Consider the following 19,778-nt stretch of genomic DNA (forward strand, 5'->3'; position numbering starts at 1 on the left):
GTCTCTGTGCGTAACCAAAGCCGGCTCAGCTCAGGTATTTGCAACAGTGTTTGTTTATCCGGAGCTGATTTGCCTTGATTTCCTCTCAGAGACTATCTGTTACTGAAGAATGCAGCTACTGAAGAATGTTAATTTAAATGAGTAGTTTGATATTCGAGTTTCCAAACCATCTACCAGACAAATAAACCAGTAAAGAGACATCCAATCATTCCAGCTTAAATAAGAAATTTAAAGCAATATCCGACATCCAGACCCTCAGTAGTGGCTAAATCGTTACTTTTTAAATACCCCGGCTAAACTAAAATCTGTTTGGATGAGAGTATCTTGTAAGTCCAGTCTGTATGTGTGTCTGCCCATTGCTTTGTCTTTGACAGCTCTATAAATGGTATTGTGGGTATGCTGGTTTGAGTAACAGCGTGACACTGGAGACCAGTAACACACATGAGTGAGTTTTATGCAGCCTTAACACAGCAACCTGCCTCTGTGGAGTCGGCAGCCCATAACTCTCTCTCAGGGGTGCTATTATGTCTCTGAGTAACACCACTGCCACTCTTCTGTCACTTGTCACTGCTGAATGTTCATGACAACATATTTTCCCACCTCAGGCTAGAGGTTACATGTCCGTAATCACCATAGATACTTGAAGACCACTAAATGGGATCATCCTTGGAATTCACATAGCTGTAATTTGAATATACAACATGCACATGCTGGTCTTATTACTCCGGTATTTTGTTCAACAAAACAAAGCAAAACTAAACCAACCAAACAAAACTGCCCCAAACAAAAGCAAACAAAACCAAATTATGTCACATTGCAACTGTGAGGAGCAAAGGGGCGCAGGATAACAGTCTTTAATAGTCCAAAACGAGGGGTAACATAGGGCTTGGCAGGAACACACACATAGCACATAATACGGACGACACCAGACAACATTTTAAATCAGTGGTTCTCAACCCACGGCCCGTCACGACACAATTAAAAAATACAACTTTCAGTTTTACAATTCATTTTAGTTTTTACATTAATGTAAAAATGTACTAAAGAAATATAACCTATATCCTAATGTTTTTGTAAAATTTAGTTTTTCATATGTTATTTTCAGCCATGAGCAGACCCACTCACATAATGTTCCGCATTTAACGAACACATACAAGCGCGCACTTTGACAGAATTCAATTCAAATAGCCATCAACAGCCATTAGTTCGGTAAAATTGAGCACCAGAATGGACAAATTTGTTTTTAAGTGAGAAAAAAGAAATGTACAAACAAGAATAGTCGCAGTATCAGTAGTGAAGGAGAGTGCTGGATTTTTTGCCCCGCAACTCAATTGAAGAAGTTCAGGCAAATGGAAACACACTACGCAGCAATCATCCTTAATTGAAGAAATGTGGCAAAACATCTCTGGAGAGAACCTCATATTATTAAATTCGAAAGTGCTTTCCATATTTGGGTCAACATAGGCTACATTTGTGGATGCACATTTTCTGCAATGTCGCGCGCCAAGTCATGCTCCCGTGTGCGTCTTACAGACTGCATTTTACAATCCAATCACAACTTCATTGTGCTGTTACCTCTTTCGAGCCGAATTTCACAAAATTGGTCAGCTTGACAACTGCTGCTTTAAATACTTAAGGGCTTAACGAGGGGTAATTTAATGGGACACAGGTGAATCAAATGACTAACTCAACGAGAGGGAAAAACTGGGTCACGGGGAGCACATGGGAGAAAACACAACAAAACAGGTCCATATTCCTGACAGATTAAAACAACACCCCCCCCCCCCCCCCCCCAAAAAAAAAATGAAACCAAACCAAACACAACAAAACATAAACAAACAAAACAAAAACCAAAACAAACCCAAACAAAAAACAAGCAAAACCAGACAAAACAAAAACAAAACAAACAAAGGGCAAACACCAAATAAAACCAAACTAAAACTAAAACAAACCCAAATCACCCCCCCCAAAAAAAACAAAAACAAAATCCAAATGAAACCAAACAAAACACAGCAAAACAAATGAAATCAAACAAAAACAACAAAACCCAAACAAAACAAAAACTAAAATTGAAGTAAATTAAACAAAACAAAACAAACAAAAGGCAAAACCCAAATGAAACCAAACAGAACTAAAAATTTATATGCTTATAATTTGAATAGACAACAGTAAATTCTGTTAGCATACTAAATAAAATTACTAGTAAATATCAAAACACAATATTATTTGAGCCAAAAATACTTACGTAAAAATACTTCTAACTGTGTATTATTTTTAACTATTGAGCTTCCATGTTGTCACACAGTCATTAATAATACCACTTCCATAAAGGATGCATGCCCTAAACTTTAAGAGGGGAAATATTACAGCACAACAATATTGAACAACAAGTGAAGAACAAAGACAACTTCTGCATATTTTCATAAAATGCATTGTGGGAAAAACCAATAAAGTAATAGTTTCATTTCAGTAAGTTTCATTTAGAAAGAATATAGAAAATAATTGTGTGACATTTATGAATAGATACATGGCAAATTGTTTGTAGGTATGTTTCCATCCGTCTTGTTTTAGTATAATCTGGTTCTATTGTTAACAAGTCACTTACAAAACTCGCATTGAATGTTATAAACTGGAAGGCTCAGAGCTTCTGTAAATGAGGTGTGGAAACAACATGCCAGTTTCCTCCACTGTCATAGATGAATTATCAGCACTGCACTCACAAACACGCTTTTGTGTATAGATAGAGACTGCAGTGACACATTTACATGTCTTTTGATAACGGCACTGTATGACAGCAAATGTGGACGTGTGTTTATATTTACTTCCCTGTTTGGAGTGCGTTGAGAGGCAGCAAGTTTCACAAGCTGTTTGTGTGCATAAAGACCTTTACAGCCGTTAGCGCCTGTATGTGGCGGCACAAAAGCACACTATACGGCCCAATGACTTCACTATCATCTCCTGTGTAGCTTACGAGCTAAGACTACTGGGCTAAAGGAGACTAACTGTCTAATGAACTCGGGCTTTTGTGTGCCGAGTGGATGTTGTTGGTGTGTACACTTTATTGGGGCTCACTTCTTTGCTAAAGTCTGGACATGCTATTTATTCTCTATTTTCTTTGAATAAATTACGATAATACGCATCAACTGAAAGACATGTATAATTGTAGGATGAATGTAGGACATACACATACACGTAATCTCATCCACAACATGCAGACACAACCACAGTTCAAATTGGTCACAGTGGTTTATTATGTGGCTCTGGGATTACCTGGCGACATAACTCCTATTTTAGCATCTGCGGGGTGTCTCGTTAAAGCAGGCCAAGACAGCAAGGCCTTTACTGTCCTATTAGCTACTGTACCCATCGAGAGAGGGGGTCTTTATGCCCTTGTCCACAGAGGCATCCCTGTCTGTCCCAGGAACCGAAAGCATTTTGTACTATGCGGTTGGGTTTAAAAGTCTGAGATTACGTGTGAAAATGCTTCTATTTTGCATTGATTTAATATAAAACGTTTTAAAGGAATCTCAAAGTCAGAGCCTGATATAGCTGTCATCAAATACTTCTATTTATGGAATTCAAAGTATATAATGCACAGTAATTGAACTGCCATTCTAAAACTAATAAAGAATTTATTTGATTAAAAATCAGTGAAAACAGTAACATTGTGAAATAGCTGTTTTCTATTTTAATATATTTAAACATTTAATTTAGCAATTACTCCAGTCTTACACTTAAGAAAACATTCTAAAATGCTGATTTGATGATCAAGAAACATTTATTATCATGAGTGTTCAGAACAATTGTGCCGCTTAATATTTTTGTGGAAATAATTTTCATTTTCAGGATTATTTGAAGAATAGAAAGATCAAAAGAACTGCATTTATCTGAAACAGAAATCTTCTGCAATATTATAAATGTCTTCACTGTCACTTTTTGGTTTTCAATTTTAATGCATCCTTACAGAATAAAAGTATTAATTCCTTACTAACCACAAACTTTTCAACAGTGGTGTATGTTGACACCAGTGTAATTTGTGACTGCATTTCCAAAGGATTTTCAGGAGAAGTATATGAGAAAGACCAAATAAAAATGATAAAATTGATAACCGAAGGATACTCAAAAACTCCAGGTCTATAAAGCTATAAATGAGCAAACTTTGAGCAATAAAATTTTCCTTTGGGTAAGTGTTGCCATATAACACCCTAAATATACAAGCTTTTTGTAATTAGATTTTACCCCCAAGCACATTCTAAATAATTTGCGATCTTCATTTACAAGTGTTTAAAGAATTAATGAAACTTTGTGGTTGATACCTTGAGCCTTCCAAATGAAATGCCATGTTGCTATTTTGTAGGTTGTCACCTCTTTCTTTCCACTTTCCCTTTAATATTTTCCTTTCCTCCCTGAAACACATTTCTTTTCCTTAGAATAATACCATCACATATGGGGCCACCCAGATCACAAGCTTTATCTCTTTATTGCCACATGTAACAATCCAGTCATGGTGGCTTGCTTCTCATTTGTCAGTTCACGGACGAGAGAAATATTTGATAGGAGGGTTTGGAGAAGACATGCTGGCTGCCTCTGTCTCTCTCGAGTGACTCTATAGCTGCGAGCGTAATGTGCGTCGTGTTTAATGTGGGAATGGAAACAGATATCATCAGTGTGACAGCCCTCTCTTGTTTTAAAAGGAGGGAAAAAAAATAACATTTCAGCTGTCATCTCTCAATTAAGGCCCTCTCTGCCAAAATTTAAACAAGAGCCCTGGCATCCCGGTCTGCGAGTTTAAACTAGAATGCTTTTGTTTTGTTTGATTGCTCTTGTGTAAACTTTAATTTAGAGGGGATCTAAGATGACATGACACAACAAGGAGAAAAAGAAAGGGAGAGAGAGAAGATGAGGGAGGAGGAAACAGAGAGAAATTCAGGGCAGAATAAAAGAGAAGGCACAAGAATCAAAGAGTAAGAGGAGAGGACTGAACTGAAGCAAATTGAAGAGAAATAAACTGAATGGAACAGAACAGAAACAATAGAAGTTCAGCAGTGAACAGGACTATACACAATGAGACAGAAAAGATAAGAATGGAAGAGAACAGAAAAAAGTGAAGTAAGGTAAATAGAAGAGGAAAATAAGCCCCTTTCACACAGAGATTCAGGGAAAATACACTGATAATGTGTTGGTTTATTCACACTGCCAGTGAATTTCTGGAATATGTGCGTGTGTTCAAACACATCCTGTAAAGATCCCGTAAAGACACGTGACATCAGGATGTGATATGTAATGATCATACACTAGCACATTGCATATCTTTCCACTAAGCTGACAAACGATCTCAGCTTCAGTGTGGATAATGAGGAGGCAATGTTACTAGGTCGCCATCCCAGGATCGATCCCGGGATGTGAACAAAAACAAAAAAAAGAGTCAAGTCAACCGACAACTGAACAGAACTGCAAAGAACTGGACAGAAGTGAAGTGAAGTGAAAAGAACTCAACAGAAGGGAACAGAATAGAAGTGAACAGAAACTTAAAGGGATACTCCAGCCCAAAATGAAAATTTTGTCATTAATCACTTACCCACTTGTCATTCCAAGCCCGTAAAAGCTTTGTTCGTCTTTGGAACACAATTTAAGATATTTAGGATGAAAACCGGGAGGCTTGTGACTGCCAAGAAAAATACACTTTAAAGTTCCAGAAAAGTATGAAAAGCATCGTCAGAAAAGTCCATCTGCCATCAGTGGTTCTACCGTAACGTTATGAAGCAACGACAATACTTTTTGTACGCGAATAAAACAAAAATAACGACCTTATTCAACAATTTGTCTCCTCTGTGTCTCTCCACATCACCATAGCGTAACAGGTTTGGAACAACATGGGGTTAAGTGATTAATGACAAAATTTTCATTTTGGGATGGAGTATCCCTTTAAGAGAAACGAAGCAATGTGAACATAAGTAAAATGAAGCAAACGGAACAGAACAAAACAGATCTGACTTTAGAAGAGAACAGAAGTAAAGCAAAAAAAAGTGAAGAAAAACAAAGTAAAGCAAACAAAAAAAAAGCAAAACAAACAAAAACAATATATGTGAAATGAAGTCAAAAGAAGTGGCCAGAAGAGAATTGAAATGAAGACAAAGTGAAGTGACACAAACAGACCAGACCAAAACAGAAGCAAAGAGAAATAATTCAACAGAAGTGTACAAAATTGGTACAACAGAACGGGACTGAGATTTCTCTTGCTTAAAGTGACCTCTGTTACAACATCACCCCTGTTGTAATTGTAACTACATGACTTTTCTCCTCCAATTCTGATGTTGGAGCGAGAAAGGAAAAGCAGCCAAAAGATAAATAAACAGCAGCGGCAGTGCAGGCATTCATAAAAAAAAAAAAAGGAGCCAAATGATCTACACATTGAGTCCAGCTGCTCTGCACGGAGAGAAAAAACAAATAAGAATGGAAATGAAAAAGACAGAGGAACTGCAGTAAATTGCTCTTTAATCAGCTCCCCATTAGCCAATCTTAAATCAATTAAAGCTTTAACTTGTTAACATGTCGAGATCTAAAACGACTTCCTACACAAGATCAGCCAGGCAAACAAGCCACAGCACTGATTTCTGTACAGTTTCAAAGAGCTTGTGGTTTGGTTAGCGCTCAGTAGGTTTGTTTGAACACACTCTGTGAGTGTGTGCGTGTGTGTGTGTTTATGCAGAACATAATCAGGGGCACAAGCCACACAAAGGCAAGCATCACTATTGCTATTGCTCATGTGCTTTACTCTTGCTTGGGCGGGTTGGGTATCTGTGGAATGGATTAAAAACTGAGTTGAATACTACTTTTACTGTTACCTGAAAACATAAATAAAGCTCAAGTACAGTGAATACAAGTCCTGATAATTTGTTGCTGAAATATGATGTTTAGCCCTTCAAACAATGTCATTTTTTTATAGATAAGATTTATAGAAGAGCATTTATAAAAAATATCTCAAATGCAGCTTGCGCTATTATGAGTTTATTATTATAAATTATTTATTCCCTTTAAACTTTGTTTTATGCTTATTAACATGCTTACAGCACTCTAACAAGCCATTATAACACTAACAACCTAAACAACAACATTTTGACAATCACCCACAACACCCATGTGATGGAGAGTTTTGTATGAACTAATCACATTTCCATCAGGAAATGTAAAACATCTAGTTAAAAGAAGTCATTAATTATCTTGGAAAAGGTTACGCAAGGAGAAAATGTAATAGAAAGAGAATGTCAAAAACACAAAAAAGAGATTACAGGAAAAGGTCATCATAAACATGATTCATTTAACCTTTCAAGAAAGTCAATAGTTCAATAGCTTCACTTCCATCTGAACTTGCCATAATGTGCACAGATGCCAATGAGGGTGCTATGAGAACATGTCATATGACGTTAAAGCGCCAATGAGAATGAATAAGATTTCGAAAGAGCAAACAAACACACACACACACACACACACACACACACACACACACACACACACACAGATGATGTGTGAATGAGAAGCATCAGCATTAAGCAGACAGGAGAGAGTAACAGGAAACATGACAAAGCGCCATGTGACGACATCTCTTTGACCAAAGAAGACAATTTTAGCCCTTGTATAATAACAGAGACTTATTGGAATCATTTTATGTGGTAATAAACTTTATGCCAAAAATGCTATATTGAACCTCTCGAATGAAGATTAAAGTAACTTAAAAAAAAGACTACACGCAAGGCAAAGAAGAGGACAGGGAGAGAAAGATCTCTAAAATGATTGACTTTTTCTGTGTCAATCTATTTCTAGGTAGAGGTGGAGGAGAGGGCTGAGACAAAGACAGACAGAACCAGATTCAATCCAGGAGAGAAGACAAGACAGAAAAGACGGAAAGAAATGAAGAGAAGTGTAGCGAGTCAGACAAAGAAAACTGGAAGCGGAGGGAAAGACATAACAAGAGCAGCAGAAGAAGGGGGTTTCGAACAGGAGAGCCCCCTCAGTGCTGCTGATGGCCCTCTACGGCCTTGTCTTAGTTCCCAGAGCCATCATTTAGACTTGTATTTGAGACATTCCACAATAAAGATGTCAAATAGAAGGCAAGTCTATCGCCTCTAGGGAAACAGCCTGGAGTCACTCCAAAGAGACCCACAGCCAAGATAACCAAGAAAAATACAGAGAGAGAGAGAGTGCAAAGACATGACGGGAGAAAGAGAGAGAGAGATTTTAAGGAGGAGGATAAAAAGAAAAGTTTGAGAAAGTGAAATATGAAGGGCTGATTTTGAAAGAAAGAAGTATAGAGATAGATTAGTATTATCACAGTTTTTAGACATTGTATAATAGTAATACCTTGGTTTTATAGGCTTGGTTCCATGGTTGTACCATTGTATTCAAATAAATAACTTAAAGGGATACTCCGACCCAAAATGAAAATTTTGTCATTAATCACTTACCCTCATGTCGTTCCAAACCCGTAAAAGCTCAGTTCGTCTTCAGAACACAATTTAAGATATTTTGGATGAAAACCGAGAGGCTTGAGACTGTCCCATATACTGCCAAATAAATAACAGTGTCAAGGTCCATAAAAGGTATGAAAGTCATCATCAGAATACTCCATCTGCCATCAGACGTGCAATCTGGGTTATATGAAGCAACGGGAACACTTTTTGTAAGCGAAGAAAACAAAATAATGACTTTATTCAATAATTCCTTTGTCAGCGGTCTGCTCTGTGTCTCTCCATATCACCGTATGCTCTTCTGTGTCATCCGCGCCACAAAGATGCGCTGTTTCTACGTGTATTTAGCTTTGATTTGAAATAAAACAGTGCATCTTTGTGGCTTATGACACAGAAGAGCATACACAGCATACGGTGAAATAAGTCGTTATTCTTGTTTTCTTTGTGTACAAATAGTATTCTTGTTGCTTCATAATGTTACGGTTGAACTACTGATGGCAGATGGACTATTCTGACGATGCTTTTCATATTTTTTTGGAACTTGACAGTGTATTCTACTTGGCAGTCAATGGGACAGTCACAAGCCTCCCTGTTTTCATCCAAAATATCTTAATCCTTTCAGTGGTGAGTTTAAAATATTCTAGCAGTCCCCGCAGAGTGAGTTTTTTAAGGCGACCATTATTTTAGAACGTTTCCCCTTACTGTTTCCATGGTGATGTGTCATGCTTGTCATGTGACACACCGTGGCCACAATAACACTGTATGACAGATGGATCGCTTTTATTTAGTTTTTCATTTTTTATTTAAAATATTCACAAACTTGCATACCATGTCATGAACAATCTGATATTCCGATTCACAAATATGTGTAAATGAGTGTATTTTGTCGTTTAAAATGCTTTCTAAATTATCTTGATCATGATCCGTAACATGAGATGGGCGCCACCATGTTTGTTCGCGCTGCAGTTCAGTGAGTCCTGTCAGTCGGATTTACAGCGCGTGAATTCATCAGTCTCTCCCGAAATACAAGTAATAAGTGGCTAGTGAACTGGGTGAAGAATAGAGTGAACTTTATAGTTACTTATACTGTGTATATCTGATATGAATAAAACACATTGGCAAATTAAATTTGAATGGATTGTTATTGTTGCTTCCATAAACATCTGTGTGTATTTTACAAGCTCTAGATGGATTGTTTTACTAGTACTTATGTGTATTTAAATGTCTAAAACCTAAAATATGCATTATGTGGTTAGGAACACTGCATAGTTGTGATAATATGACAAGAGCAGTGCAGTCTCTCTCTGGCTCAGCGCCAGCCAACGCGCGAAAGCACAGTTTGAATTTGGCAGTTATGGGACATCACAGAACGATCTAAATCCCATACGTGGGACTGTACTCCCAGGGGCATGGAAATAAAAATCCCATATGTGGGACCGTACCACTCAAAGGGTTAGATTGTGTTCCGAAGATGAACAAAGCTTTTATGGGTTTGGAACGACATGGGGGTAAAGCCTGGATCACACTACAGGATTTTTAGCCAGATTTAGCCCCGATTTATTATGTATAATGTGTCGAAAATGCATCACAACCATAAGGAGAAAGAGAAGTGGAGTGAAATTTTGAATAAAAATGCCTTAATTCGCAAAAAGGTTTTTAGGCCCGCTTGAGGTGGTTTTTGACTTGTGCAAAAAAGGGTTAATGTGAATAATGGGAGATGGAAATGCATTTTGTTAATAAATTCCTCCTAGCTATTGTCTCAACCAATTGCGTGATTTAGAGGCAGGACTGTTTGTTTGGTCCAGCAATGGAGGACAACGGAGGTAGAGCAAACATTCATTACTTTCTCAGTTGTTTGGTGCTTCTAGTGGTACAGAAATGACCAACAGTCCCATGACAATTTGTAAGTATTTCAGTAAATTAGTAAATTAGATTTTTTTAATTAATTTGTCTGTATGCTTTCATACCAGTCAGATCATACCGATTCATATGATATTGCCAATTAGGGGTGGACCTTTATGGTGATGTTTTACCTGAAAATTGTGTGTTTTTGTGCTAATCAGGCCACAAAAAATTTGAGGGGATCTTCACTGTGACAATTTACCTACAAACTGTATGTTTTCATACAAGTCAGATTGTGCAAATTCATATTATCTCCAACTATGGTTAGGGGTGGACCATCATGGTTAAGTTTAATCTTCAAATCATACATTTTTAGACCAGTTGTATCACACAAATCCATGAAATTGCCAGCTATAGGGGTGGGGTCATGGTTTACCTACAAATCATACTGTTAGATCACGCAAATTCATACAAAATTGGCAACTAGGGGTGGCCCTCCATGGTGACGTTTTAAATCATACACTTTTGTATCAGACAGACCGTACAAATTCTTTTGGAATTTTCAACTAGGATTGGAAATGACACACTCCACCTTTAAGTACTTTGTGATATCTGAGTAATTACCTTGGAATTACCATTATCTGATGTCACCACTGAACCGCCTCAGTTGTTTTGAAAGAGACACAAATTAGGGAAAACCTTATAAAGGAATGGTGCAAGTTGATGTAGCAAGACGTAGGAGGTGCTAAAGGTCTCTGAAGTTCTGAGCCCTGATGTCCTGCTCTGGGATCCATCATCATTACAGCGGCTAATGAAAAATGATGACCTCAGCATCCTGAAACTCGGCTCGGTGCACATATTTGCTTTGGATTATGAGAGCAGAGAGGAGATGAGATGAGAGCAGCTCAAGTTCTTCATCCAGCTGCTCAGACGCACACCAGTGCTGTCCTCTCTCTCTCTTTATCTCTTGCGACATTGATGTTTGGACTTGTAATACGTAGTCACCATGACACCATAAAGTCACCACACTTCAGGTTGATAAGTCGCTTTCAACCAAAGACACATCTGCACTCACTTAGAGGGGTAACGCAGACAGACTCGCTACAAAAAAACACACTTTTTAACGAATTCCTGAATCCCCACAGCAATCCAGCAAAACCATGAGACCCGGCCCTAACTCTCCGGGTCATGGAATTTCATCTTTGAACTATTCCAATAAATACGAGATGGCAAGTTATTAATTTTCTCTCAGCCTTTTCTTCCCCTACTTCCATTTTTAAACGCTAACATAAACATCGGACCTGACTGCCGATTTCTGGGAATTGGACGCGATTGCGCCACTGGTGACATTTGGGTGACATTTTTAAGAGATGAAAATAATCACGAGGTTCCTGTTGGCGCGCTCCTGTCACAGTGGGGATGGAATACTGGCGCTAGACGCAGCTCGGCTGGCCTTTTCCGAGGCGCTGCGCAGAGATTGCTGAGGCAGATTTGTTTACATTTGTGAAGGGGGGTCATTACAGAGGTCATTAGCCGGGCAAAGAGATGACGAGGGACTACCTCAACTATAAGTCTGTCAGGAAAGGCAACTGAGTGCGTATATTTCTTTCTAGCATCTTACCTAGACAATTGTGCCCATCATCTGCCAGCATGAATCCGTCGTAGCATGTGCACCTGTAGTTCCCGGGTATATTGATGCAGTCGTGAACACATCCACCATTGTAGTCATTTTCACACTCATCCATATCTGAAAAAGACAACGTACACACATAATGAACTCACTTGAGTCAGTAGAGATCAGACAAATATACCCAAATATGAAATCCAGAAATCGTTTATTGCACAAACGGTGCAGGTGAGTTAAACATTGAAGTTTAATACATAGGTCAAGGGTTGTTCAAACAGCAAAAGACTACTAAAGAGTTGAATTTGGTTAATGATACTAAGCAGAGGTTAAATAAGGAGGTTTAAGAAGAGCTGGCTTATGAAACAAGCTTTCATTGGTGCTATGAGTTTGTACAGGAGACAGACGTAAGTAGGGACACTAAAATAAACACAATATTTCTTTCTTTCACTCACACACACTTGAATGCATTGAAATCAGATAGACAGCAAGTGACTGTTCTCTGCCAGACGATGATTGTTGGTATCTGCTTTGTGTTTTGCGCTACCTCGGAGTGTGTGATTTAATAAACCTGGCTTGTGCTCTTGGAGACAAACAGCACAAACTAAAAATATCCACGTTATTTCCCACAAAAAAAAACACAAGCCACATTGTGCAACTGCGGCTATGAGGACAGTGAGAACTGCGTTTAAGAATGTTTTGTTTTTCTTTTTCTACATCTACTCCAAAAAGAAAATATATCCAAACAGTAAAATATTGAGTGAACACTAACAGTAACACATACTAGTGCACATACTCATGCCACAAACACAAATCACACACACATGCAGATATACACCAAAATTATAGAGGCATAAATACTTCACTAGTATTTTATTCGTTGTTTGTTTCTTTTTTCTATCAAAGAGAGTCGGTTTTGGCTTACTGTGAAGAAAAGGACCATCACAGTAGACAAGCATGGAGCCAACTCATCATGAAAACATCCATAAACACTCTGGAGCAAACAAAAAGTTCATGTTTCACTACCGTTTTATCTAGTGAAGATAAAAAGCACTACATCTACAGGAAGAGGGAAAATGAGAGAAAAGAGAGACAGATGGATGGAGGGAGACCCCTGAAGCTAAATAAGATGGAAAAATGACAGATTCAAAGGTTAAAGTTTACATCTCACCATATGATAATAAGAAAGTGAGTCTCATACAAACATTTTCATGAAATAATCCACAATTTTAAGTGATTGAGACTCACTGTGTCCGTCAGTAGCATTATAAAGTGTGATTTGAGGTGATAATGTTTTTAGGTGTCTGAGTGTGTGTTGCGGCCGTTTGCAAGGCTAACAGAGTGTATATAGGGTGTCAGTGAAGGTGTGAGGGGGATGGGCTTGTTAAAGGGGTGGACGGCTAGTTAGCTTCAAGCTGACATACTTCCTGTCTCTGAGCTGTTGTTGATTTGACCCGGCAGTGAGCCGACAGTTTGCGCTGATGCTTGCTGTGGTGTCCGCTGTCAACAGGCACAGATCTCTAATCGAAGGAGAAGTGTTTATGCTCAACATCCCATCAAGCAGATTAAGCCCCTCCGCTAACACCTCAGCAGGGGTGGAGCCCGTGGGAGGCAACACCTCAACACCCCCACGACCCAACACAACACGTCCAAATCCTAACTGCTGATAAACATGCCATGCAGAGAGCACAGAAATAGGGGGTTCTGCAAAAAAGCACTTTTTGATTGGCTAGGACAGAGACAAACGATGACGCCTTGCTAATGTGTGTTTCTGCAAAGTTTCCCACTTCTGATCTTTAGTGCAGGTGAGCGAGCAGAAAGCAGTAATGAAGTGTAAAACTAATATAAACTGAAGCATGTGCTCTCTTAGATTTTTGGAACCATGTTCCATTGTTTCATAATTAATTTGCACCTTATTATAAATAAAACAGTGCTGTCACTTATTATTATTAATGTTGAAAACAGTTGTGCTGCTTAATATTTCTGAGGAAAATACAATTAAAAAAAAATTCAGGATTATTTTATGAATATAAAGTTCAAAAGAACAGCATTTTTTAAATAAAAATCTTTAGTAACATTATAAATGTCTTTACTGTTAGTTTAATGAATCCTTGCTGAATAAAAGTATGAATTTCTTTAAAATATGTTACTGACCAAATAGCAGAGTATAATAATACTTACAAAAGAACTTAAAATGCTGTTCAAAAAAAGTTTTAGGTGAATTATATCATGTCACTCCACATGACACCGCTTGAAATTTCATGTCAACTACATGATGATTTTAAGCTTTTTAGTGTGTGTGGTGGCACATAAAGCAGCAAAGAGACTGAAGAGTCCTGTGAAGGGAGGGTCAGGGATGAAGGGTGGGCACACTCAGACAGCCAATCAGAGCATCGGCAGCTCTGTGACGAGTCCGCAGACACCAGGCAGACAATGGCCTAGTAATGGGTCGACACCTCCATCTCTCATTCCATTTATCTGTCTCCTCCTCGCCCCCCCCCCCATCCCCTTTTCTAACGTTTTCTCATTGAACCATATGAACACACACTTAGAAGCACAACTACACACACACTCCGACTCAGAGACTAGGGCACTTCTTCAGCGGCGACAATTACCTGACCTCCTTCACAGACAGAGATAAAAAAGGAGTGGAAGGAAAGAGAGAGAGAGAGAAAAAAATGAGGCAGACAAGACAATTCTCTCCCAGGTAAACTCACTGACCTAATGCTGAGTCATGTTAAGGCTTTGTTTAATCTCTCCACCCCTGCAAATAAACCCTTGAATCATGGGGGATTTGTGATCTGTGTGGATTCCCTTGTGAGCGCCGCCCACTGATGAATCATAAATTAATCAATTTGCATAATCAATAAAACCCAAAAGGGTAAGGAATGAAGCTTTATGTCACAACTACGTCATTGCATGTTATATAATTCTCCCTTTTGACTTTAAAGTATGGAAAGCATGTAATGTGTTTAATTTCTGATACCACCGCCACACAACACATAAAAAAATATAAACAAATGTTGCTGTGTCATGCTGGTTGGGATGCTCAAACAAACAGAGCAATGTTTTGATAGCACCACAGAGCCACAGCTTTTACATTTTTTAGGGGAATCAACCTACAAATGGCTTACTTATAGTCTCTGCATATTAAGCTGGACAGGAAAAAGTATTTTAACACTGAAAAATAGACACTCTTCTGCTGTAAGAGCATTTGGAAATGGAAATACCATCAGAAGCATTTTAAAGCATGCGTTTAAATGATGTCCACCAGCCCTCAAAAAACATCAGCTACATAATGTAAAGCAGGTTTACAAATCACAGCTCACATATCACTTGACTTTACACTGACAGAAACAAGCAAATACACATTCCTCTGTTCCCATTTCATCGGCTCACACATTTTTCAGTTTCATCGGCTTTGTTTCTGGCACCATCCGAATCCAAATCTTTCAGCAGTGACAGCCATGGCATCATTCATGATAATACAGAGAAGTTGCAGTTATAAACTCACAATTACAAGCAGATGCACCTCGAAACAGCTCAAAAACCTGTTTTGTTGTCCATGTATAACTTCCCACCATCTAAAGCGCTATTTATTTGGAATTACTAAAAACCAAGTTAAAGATTGATCTTATTGGCATCAGATTCACATTGGTGTACAGGAGAAACAACTGAGATGTTAAATGAATAGTTCATCTGAAAATTTAAATTTGCTGAAAATTTACACACCTTTAATTTGTTTGTCCATCGGAACAGATTTGGAGAAATTTAACATTACATCACTTGCTCACTAATGGATCCTCTGCAGTGAATGGGTGCCGTCAGAATGAGAGTCCAAACAGCTGATAAAAACATCGCAATAATCAACACGACTCCAGTCCATCAATTAACATCTTGTAAAGTGAAAAGCTGTGTGTTTCTAAGAAACAAAAAGTCCTTTCTTTGTTGTCCTTTTGCATTAAAATCCACCAACATATTCAGAATTGTTCCAAACTATTTTATCTTATAAACTGTGCATTCATCTACATATTAGATGACCTGAGTGCGAGTACATTTTCAGCAAACTTTAGGTGAACGATTCCTTTAAGGAGATATTAATTTTGATTTTTCTTTTTTCTAATGAATTGTCTGCAATTAAGGTGTTTTAGGAGAAACATCTGAGACAATGGGCATACATAAATTAAATGTATTTGAGATCGCCTTTGAAAGAGCAACCTCCAAGCAATACAAATATCCTCTGGGTTGCATATTGGTAAATATGAGCACAGGCTGAGATACTGAGAACCAATCAAAAGCATCAGAGTAGCATTACTTTACTAAAAGGCCTTTAAATGGCAGAATGCATCATGCACATAAAAAATTTATTCATATGAAACATATTCAACATATATAAAGCTTTTTACTGAAAATATTCAGATGCAATCATTAATATTTTCATAAGTAACTGTAATTTAATTACACGTTTTTTTCACAGTATCTGTAACAGATTACAGTTACATTTATTGGTTATGGATCTCCTCATGCTCAACAGACTTTACTAGCTACAAATGCACTGATGTGTAGACAGACAACATGACTGCATTAGAGTGTTAGCAAGTGTTTTCTTAATTTTCTTCAAAGCCAAACACGCAGGGCTTTAATTAAAGGGTGGGTATGGGGTGTGTTAATGGGCTTTTTGCTTCAGACAAAACAGCCCCCCCACTTCCCACAATACACCACATTACACTGTGGACGGAATGTCCGCTCAGACAGCATAAGAGCCAAAAGAGAGAGGAGACGCACACATGCACGCATAGTTAACATGCTAAGAGCAAAGCGGCCCGGTTGGATTCAGCGTAACTGACAGCCTCATTGCCCTGCAACTGTAGACTGCGGTTTAAAGGTGGGAGGAAAAGGCTTCTGTAAAGTCCAGAACATCCCCAATGTTTCCTTAGAGAAATAAAAAGATGTTGTTCTAGCCCACGCTGTCTGGCCTCAGACAGGAGTATTAAGCGCTAACTGTGGAGCAGTCTGGTGCAATGCCATTTCACATCCATCTAATTCATTAATGCAATTACGAATGGGTGTCGGGTGTCATAATAGCACATTTCATGCTTTTCCTGAAACACAAGCTCCACAAATGTGAGTGAAACGGGGAGAGAGATCTCTGAGATTAGCATCTTGGCAAATATGAGCACAGGTATAGACCTTTTCAGCACTTTCTTCCGACATTTATCAGAGTATGCATGCATGTCCACTACCTGCTTAATAGATCTATGTGAGTGTATAAGGATGTGACATGATGTTCATTTGTCTGTGAGTGTTTCAGTGAGTGTGTGAGTGTGATCTGCTCTGATCGTGTGTCTGTTGGCTCCAGCTGTGCTGTGCTCTCAAGCAGAATGGGAGAGGGAAGTGTAAAGACTGGAGCAAGTTTTGCCCTCCCAGCACCTCTCTCCCTCACATTGCACTTCCTCCTCACTAATTAAGACCCACAGCAGGAGCTAGAGAACAGCTGGATGACCTGACTGAGAGTGTGTGTGAGAGACAGGCGGACAGGGACGGAATGAGCGAAACAGAGGGAGAGAGATCTGTCTGCCTCACCTTCGCAGTGCTTGCCATCTCCCTTGTAACCAGTCTTGCAGATGCACTTGAAGGACTTTGGAGTGTTTTGGCAGAGAGCATCGATGTGACAGTCGTCTGTGGATTCGGAGCACTCGTCGGCATCTGTGGAGTAATCACATGGGCAAAGATTTAGCTAAATGCAATTGTGAAAAGATTATAGTGTCACATTAGACAGAAAGTGACACTTTTTTTGGTCTAATAGATAACTGAACATTTCCAGGCAGCTGAGTGAGTAAGAAAGATATGAGCTAAATGTCAGTTTCTAAAAACATGACAACCTTTCTATTTAAATGCAATAAGCTTTTAAATCTTTTTGTTCATCGCTATCATTTACAAACCGAACACGTTTCAAACAGAAGAGCAGGAATGAGTTCCAGAAACACCTAAATCCATCCAAGTGTAGCACATCAGTGTACCTAAAGACAAACTAATCAAACTGAATTAAATAAACATTGTATTTTACAAAAAAATCTATGTTTTTACGTGTCTCTGACGGGGGGTTTGGGGTGTGGTACTTTACTCTTTGTCACTGATCTGAGAGCAGTTGGCTTTTTCTTATGAGGATCTTATTGCTGGTGAAGCTGAAGAAAACAGAACAACAAAAATGTCAAAATCTACTCAGACAGGACAAAAGCAGTCCAGAAAGAAGACGTTTAGCTTTTCAGCCAAGAAAAACCAATAGAGTGTCCAATAAAGTGATATATTGATTCACCTAAAAAGCAGAAATGATGCTTATTCAAGCTCCAAATACAGAAGTGAATAAATGAATGAATGAATGAATGAATAAATGAATGAATGAATGCATCGAATGAATGTGTGAATGAATGAATGAATGAATGAGCAGACTCCTGGAAAACTCATTTAAGAGAAAGTGTCTTTTTGAGGAGGTAAATGAGGTGGTTTGGTTGGATATTGATGTGTAGCATTACCAGTACCACACCACTGTCCCCTCAACCTCTCCTCTGGCTTTTAAACATTTGTATGAGCGAAATCAAGTGTTTCTTTAAACTTTGCGCAACGTTGCGCTCTTTTTATCCAACATCCAAACCATACATGGAGAGAGAAAATCAGAGAACTGTTTGTGCATTTCAGCACTTAATGTCATAAAATAATGTCTATTTGAAAAGCTTCCAAACATAAAAATCCAAAAGTCGACTATGCGCAATCGTCAAACTCATTTGGAGATGAGTTAGGCTATTCATCTCGCTGTTAATTTCAAAAAGCATGCGTTCGACCTAAAATACACAGATTGAGAATTGCCTCATTATTGACTTTTCAAGGCATTCATTATGGAGAGACACAATGCGTATTGATGATAGGGGAGGAGTGAGGGGTCGATAAGCCCCCCGAACCAACCCCATCAGGGCGGCTCATGTTCCTATAGACCCCAAGGGAGTCCGAAGAGACCCCGGCAAAAGCTCTCCTTAAGGAATATCACGCGTAAAACAAGACGGACGCGTTCAAATACGCATATAGCCTACCTTATTTATTTAATGAGAGCGCTAAAGTATGTATACAAAGTCATACAAAGTATGACTAAATGATTGTTATACACGAATGCCATTTCATGTTTAATAATAGGCTACAGAATGTAATGCAATTACATGGAAATAATTTGCAAATTCATGCAACCACTGATCAACTAGAAGTTTAACCAAATAAATGATGTGAAAGGTACGGGGGAAATAAACTGAGGAAAACTTACCTGCGACTCCGACATTTCCCATGACATCTAAAGTATTTATGAGGAGGAAAAACAAACAGACGTCCCAAGAGAAGCAGGCAGGACCCATGGTTAGAGGCTGTGAGTGAATGGACTGCTCCAGTTATGCGTTTCTTTGATAAGAAGCGTTTTCTGCTGCTGCTGGCAGAAAGAGCACGAGAGCCCGAGCCTTGAGAAGCCTGCTGATTGGTTTGCGCACATTTGAGGAGGAGATGGGAGGTGGAAGGAAGGGGGCAGAGAGAGAGAGAGAGAGGGAAAGAGAAAGAGAGAGTGCCTAGATAGATAGATAGATAGATAGATAGATAGATAGATAGATAGAGTATTGAAAAATAACAATACATATTAAGCAATAAAAAGGAAATACATAACTTTATAAAAACATGATGCCATTATATAAAATCTAGATTTTGCGATAATTCTTTGTTGTGTGCCATTCCTGTCAAGAGTAAAATTACGTTTAAACTGAGCGTCTGTGACTGAGTGAACCAATAATGTGTGACAGTAAATACAAACGTTCCTT

At 38.5% G+C, this 19,778-nt stretch overlaps 1 protein-coding gene across 2 annotated transcripts in view; it reads right to left on the reverse strand.

Moving 5' to 3' along the window:
- The window catches only part of LOC109055995 (signal peptide, CUB domain, EGF-like 1), a 67,441-nt gene extending 47,930 nt beyond the window's left edge, over window positions 1-19,511 (reverse strand). The window contains exons 1-3 of one of the 2 annotated variants that reach the window (XM_042721754.1): window positions 19,241-19,511; window positions 17,515-17,637; window positions 11,929-12,054 (exon numbers count right to left, since the gene is read on the reverse strand). In XM_042721754.1, coding sequence (XP_042577688.1) covers window positions 11,929-12,054; window positions 17,515-17,637; window positions 19,241-19,328 — 337 coding nt within the window. In that variant the 5' untranslated portion in view covers window positions 19,329-19,511. The remainder of the gene's footprint in view (window positions 1-11,928; window positions 12,055-17,514; window positions 17,638-19,240) is intronic. The other variant, XM_042721755.1, reaches the window with a different exon arrangement.
- Between the last annotated feature and the right edge of the window lie 267 nt (window positions 19,512-19,778).

Source organism: Cyprinus carpio, chromosome B4 (assembly GCF_018340385.1).
Source record: "Cyprinus carpio isolate SPL01 chromosome B4, ASM1834038v1, whole genome shotgun sequence".
NCBI classification, from domain to species: domain Eukaryota; kingdom Metazoa; phylum Chordata; class Actinopteri; order Cypriniformes; family Cyprinidae; genus Cyprinus; species Cyprinus carpio.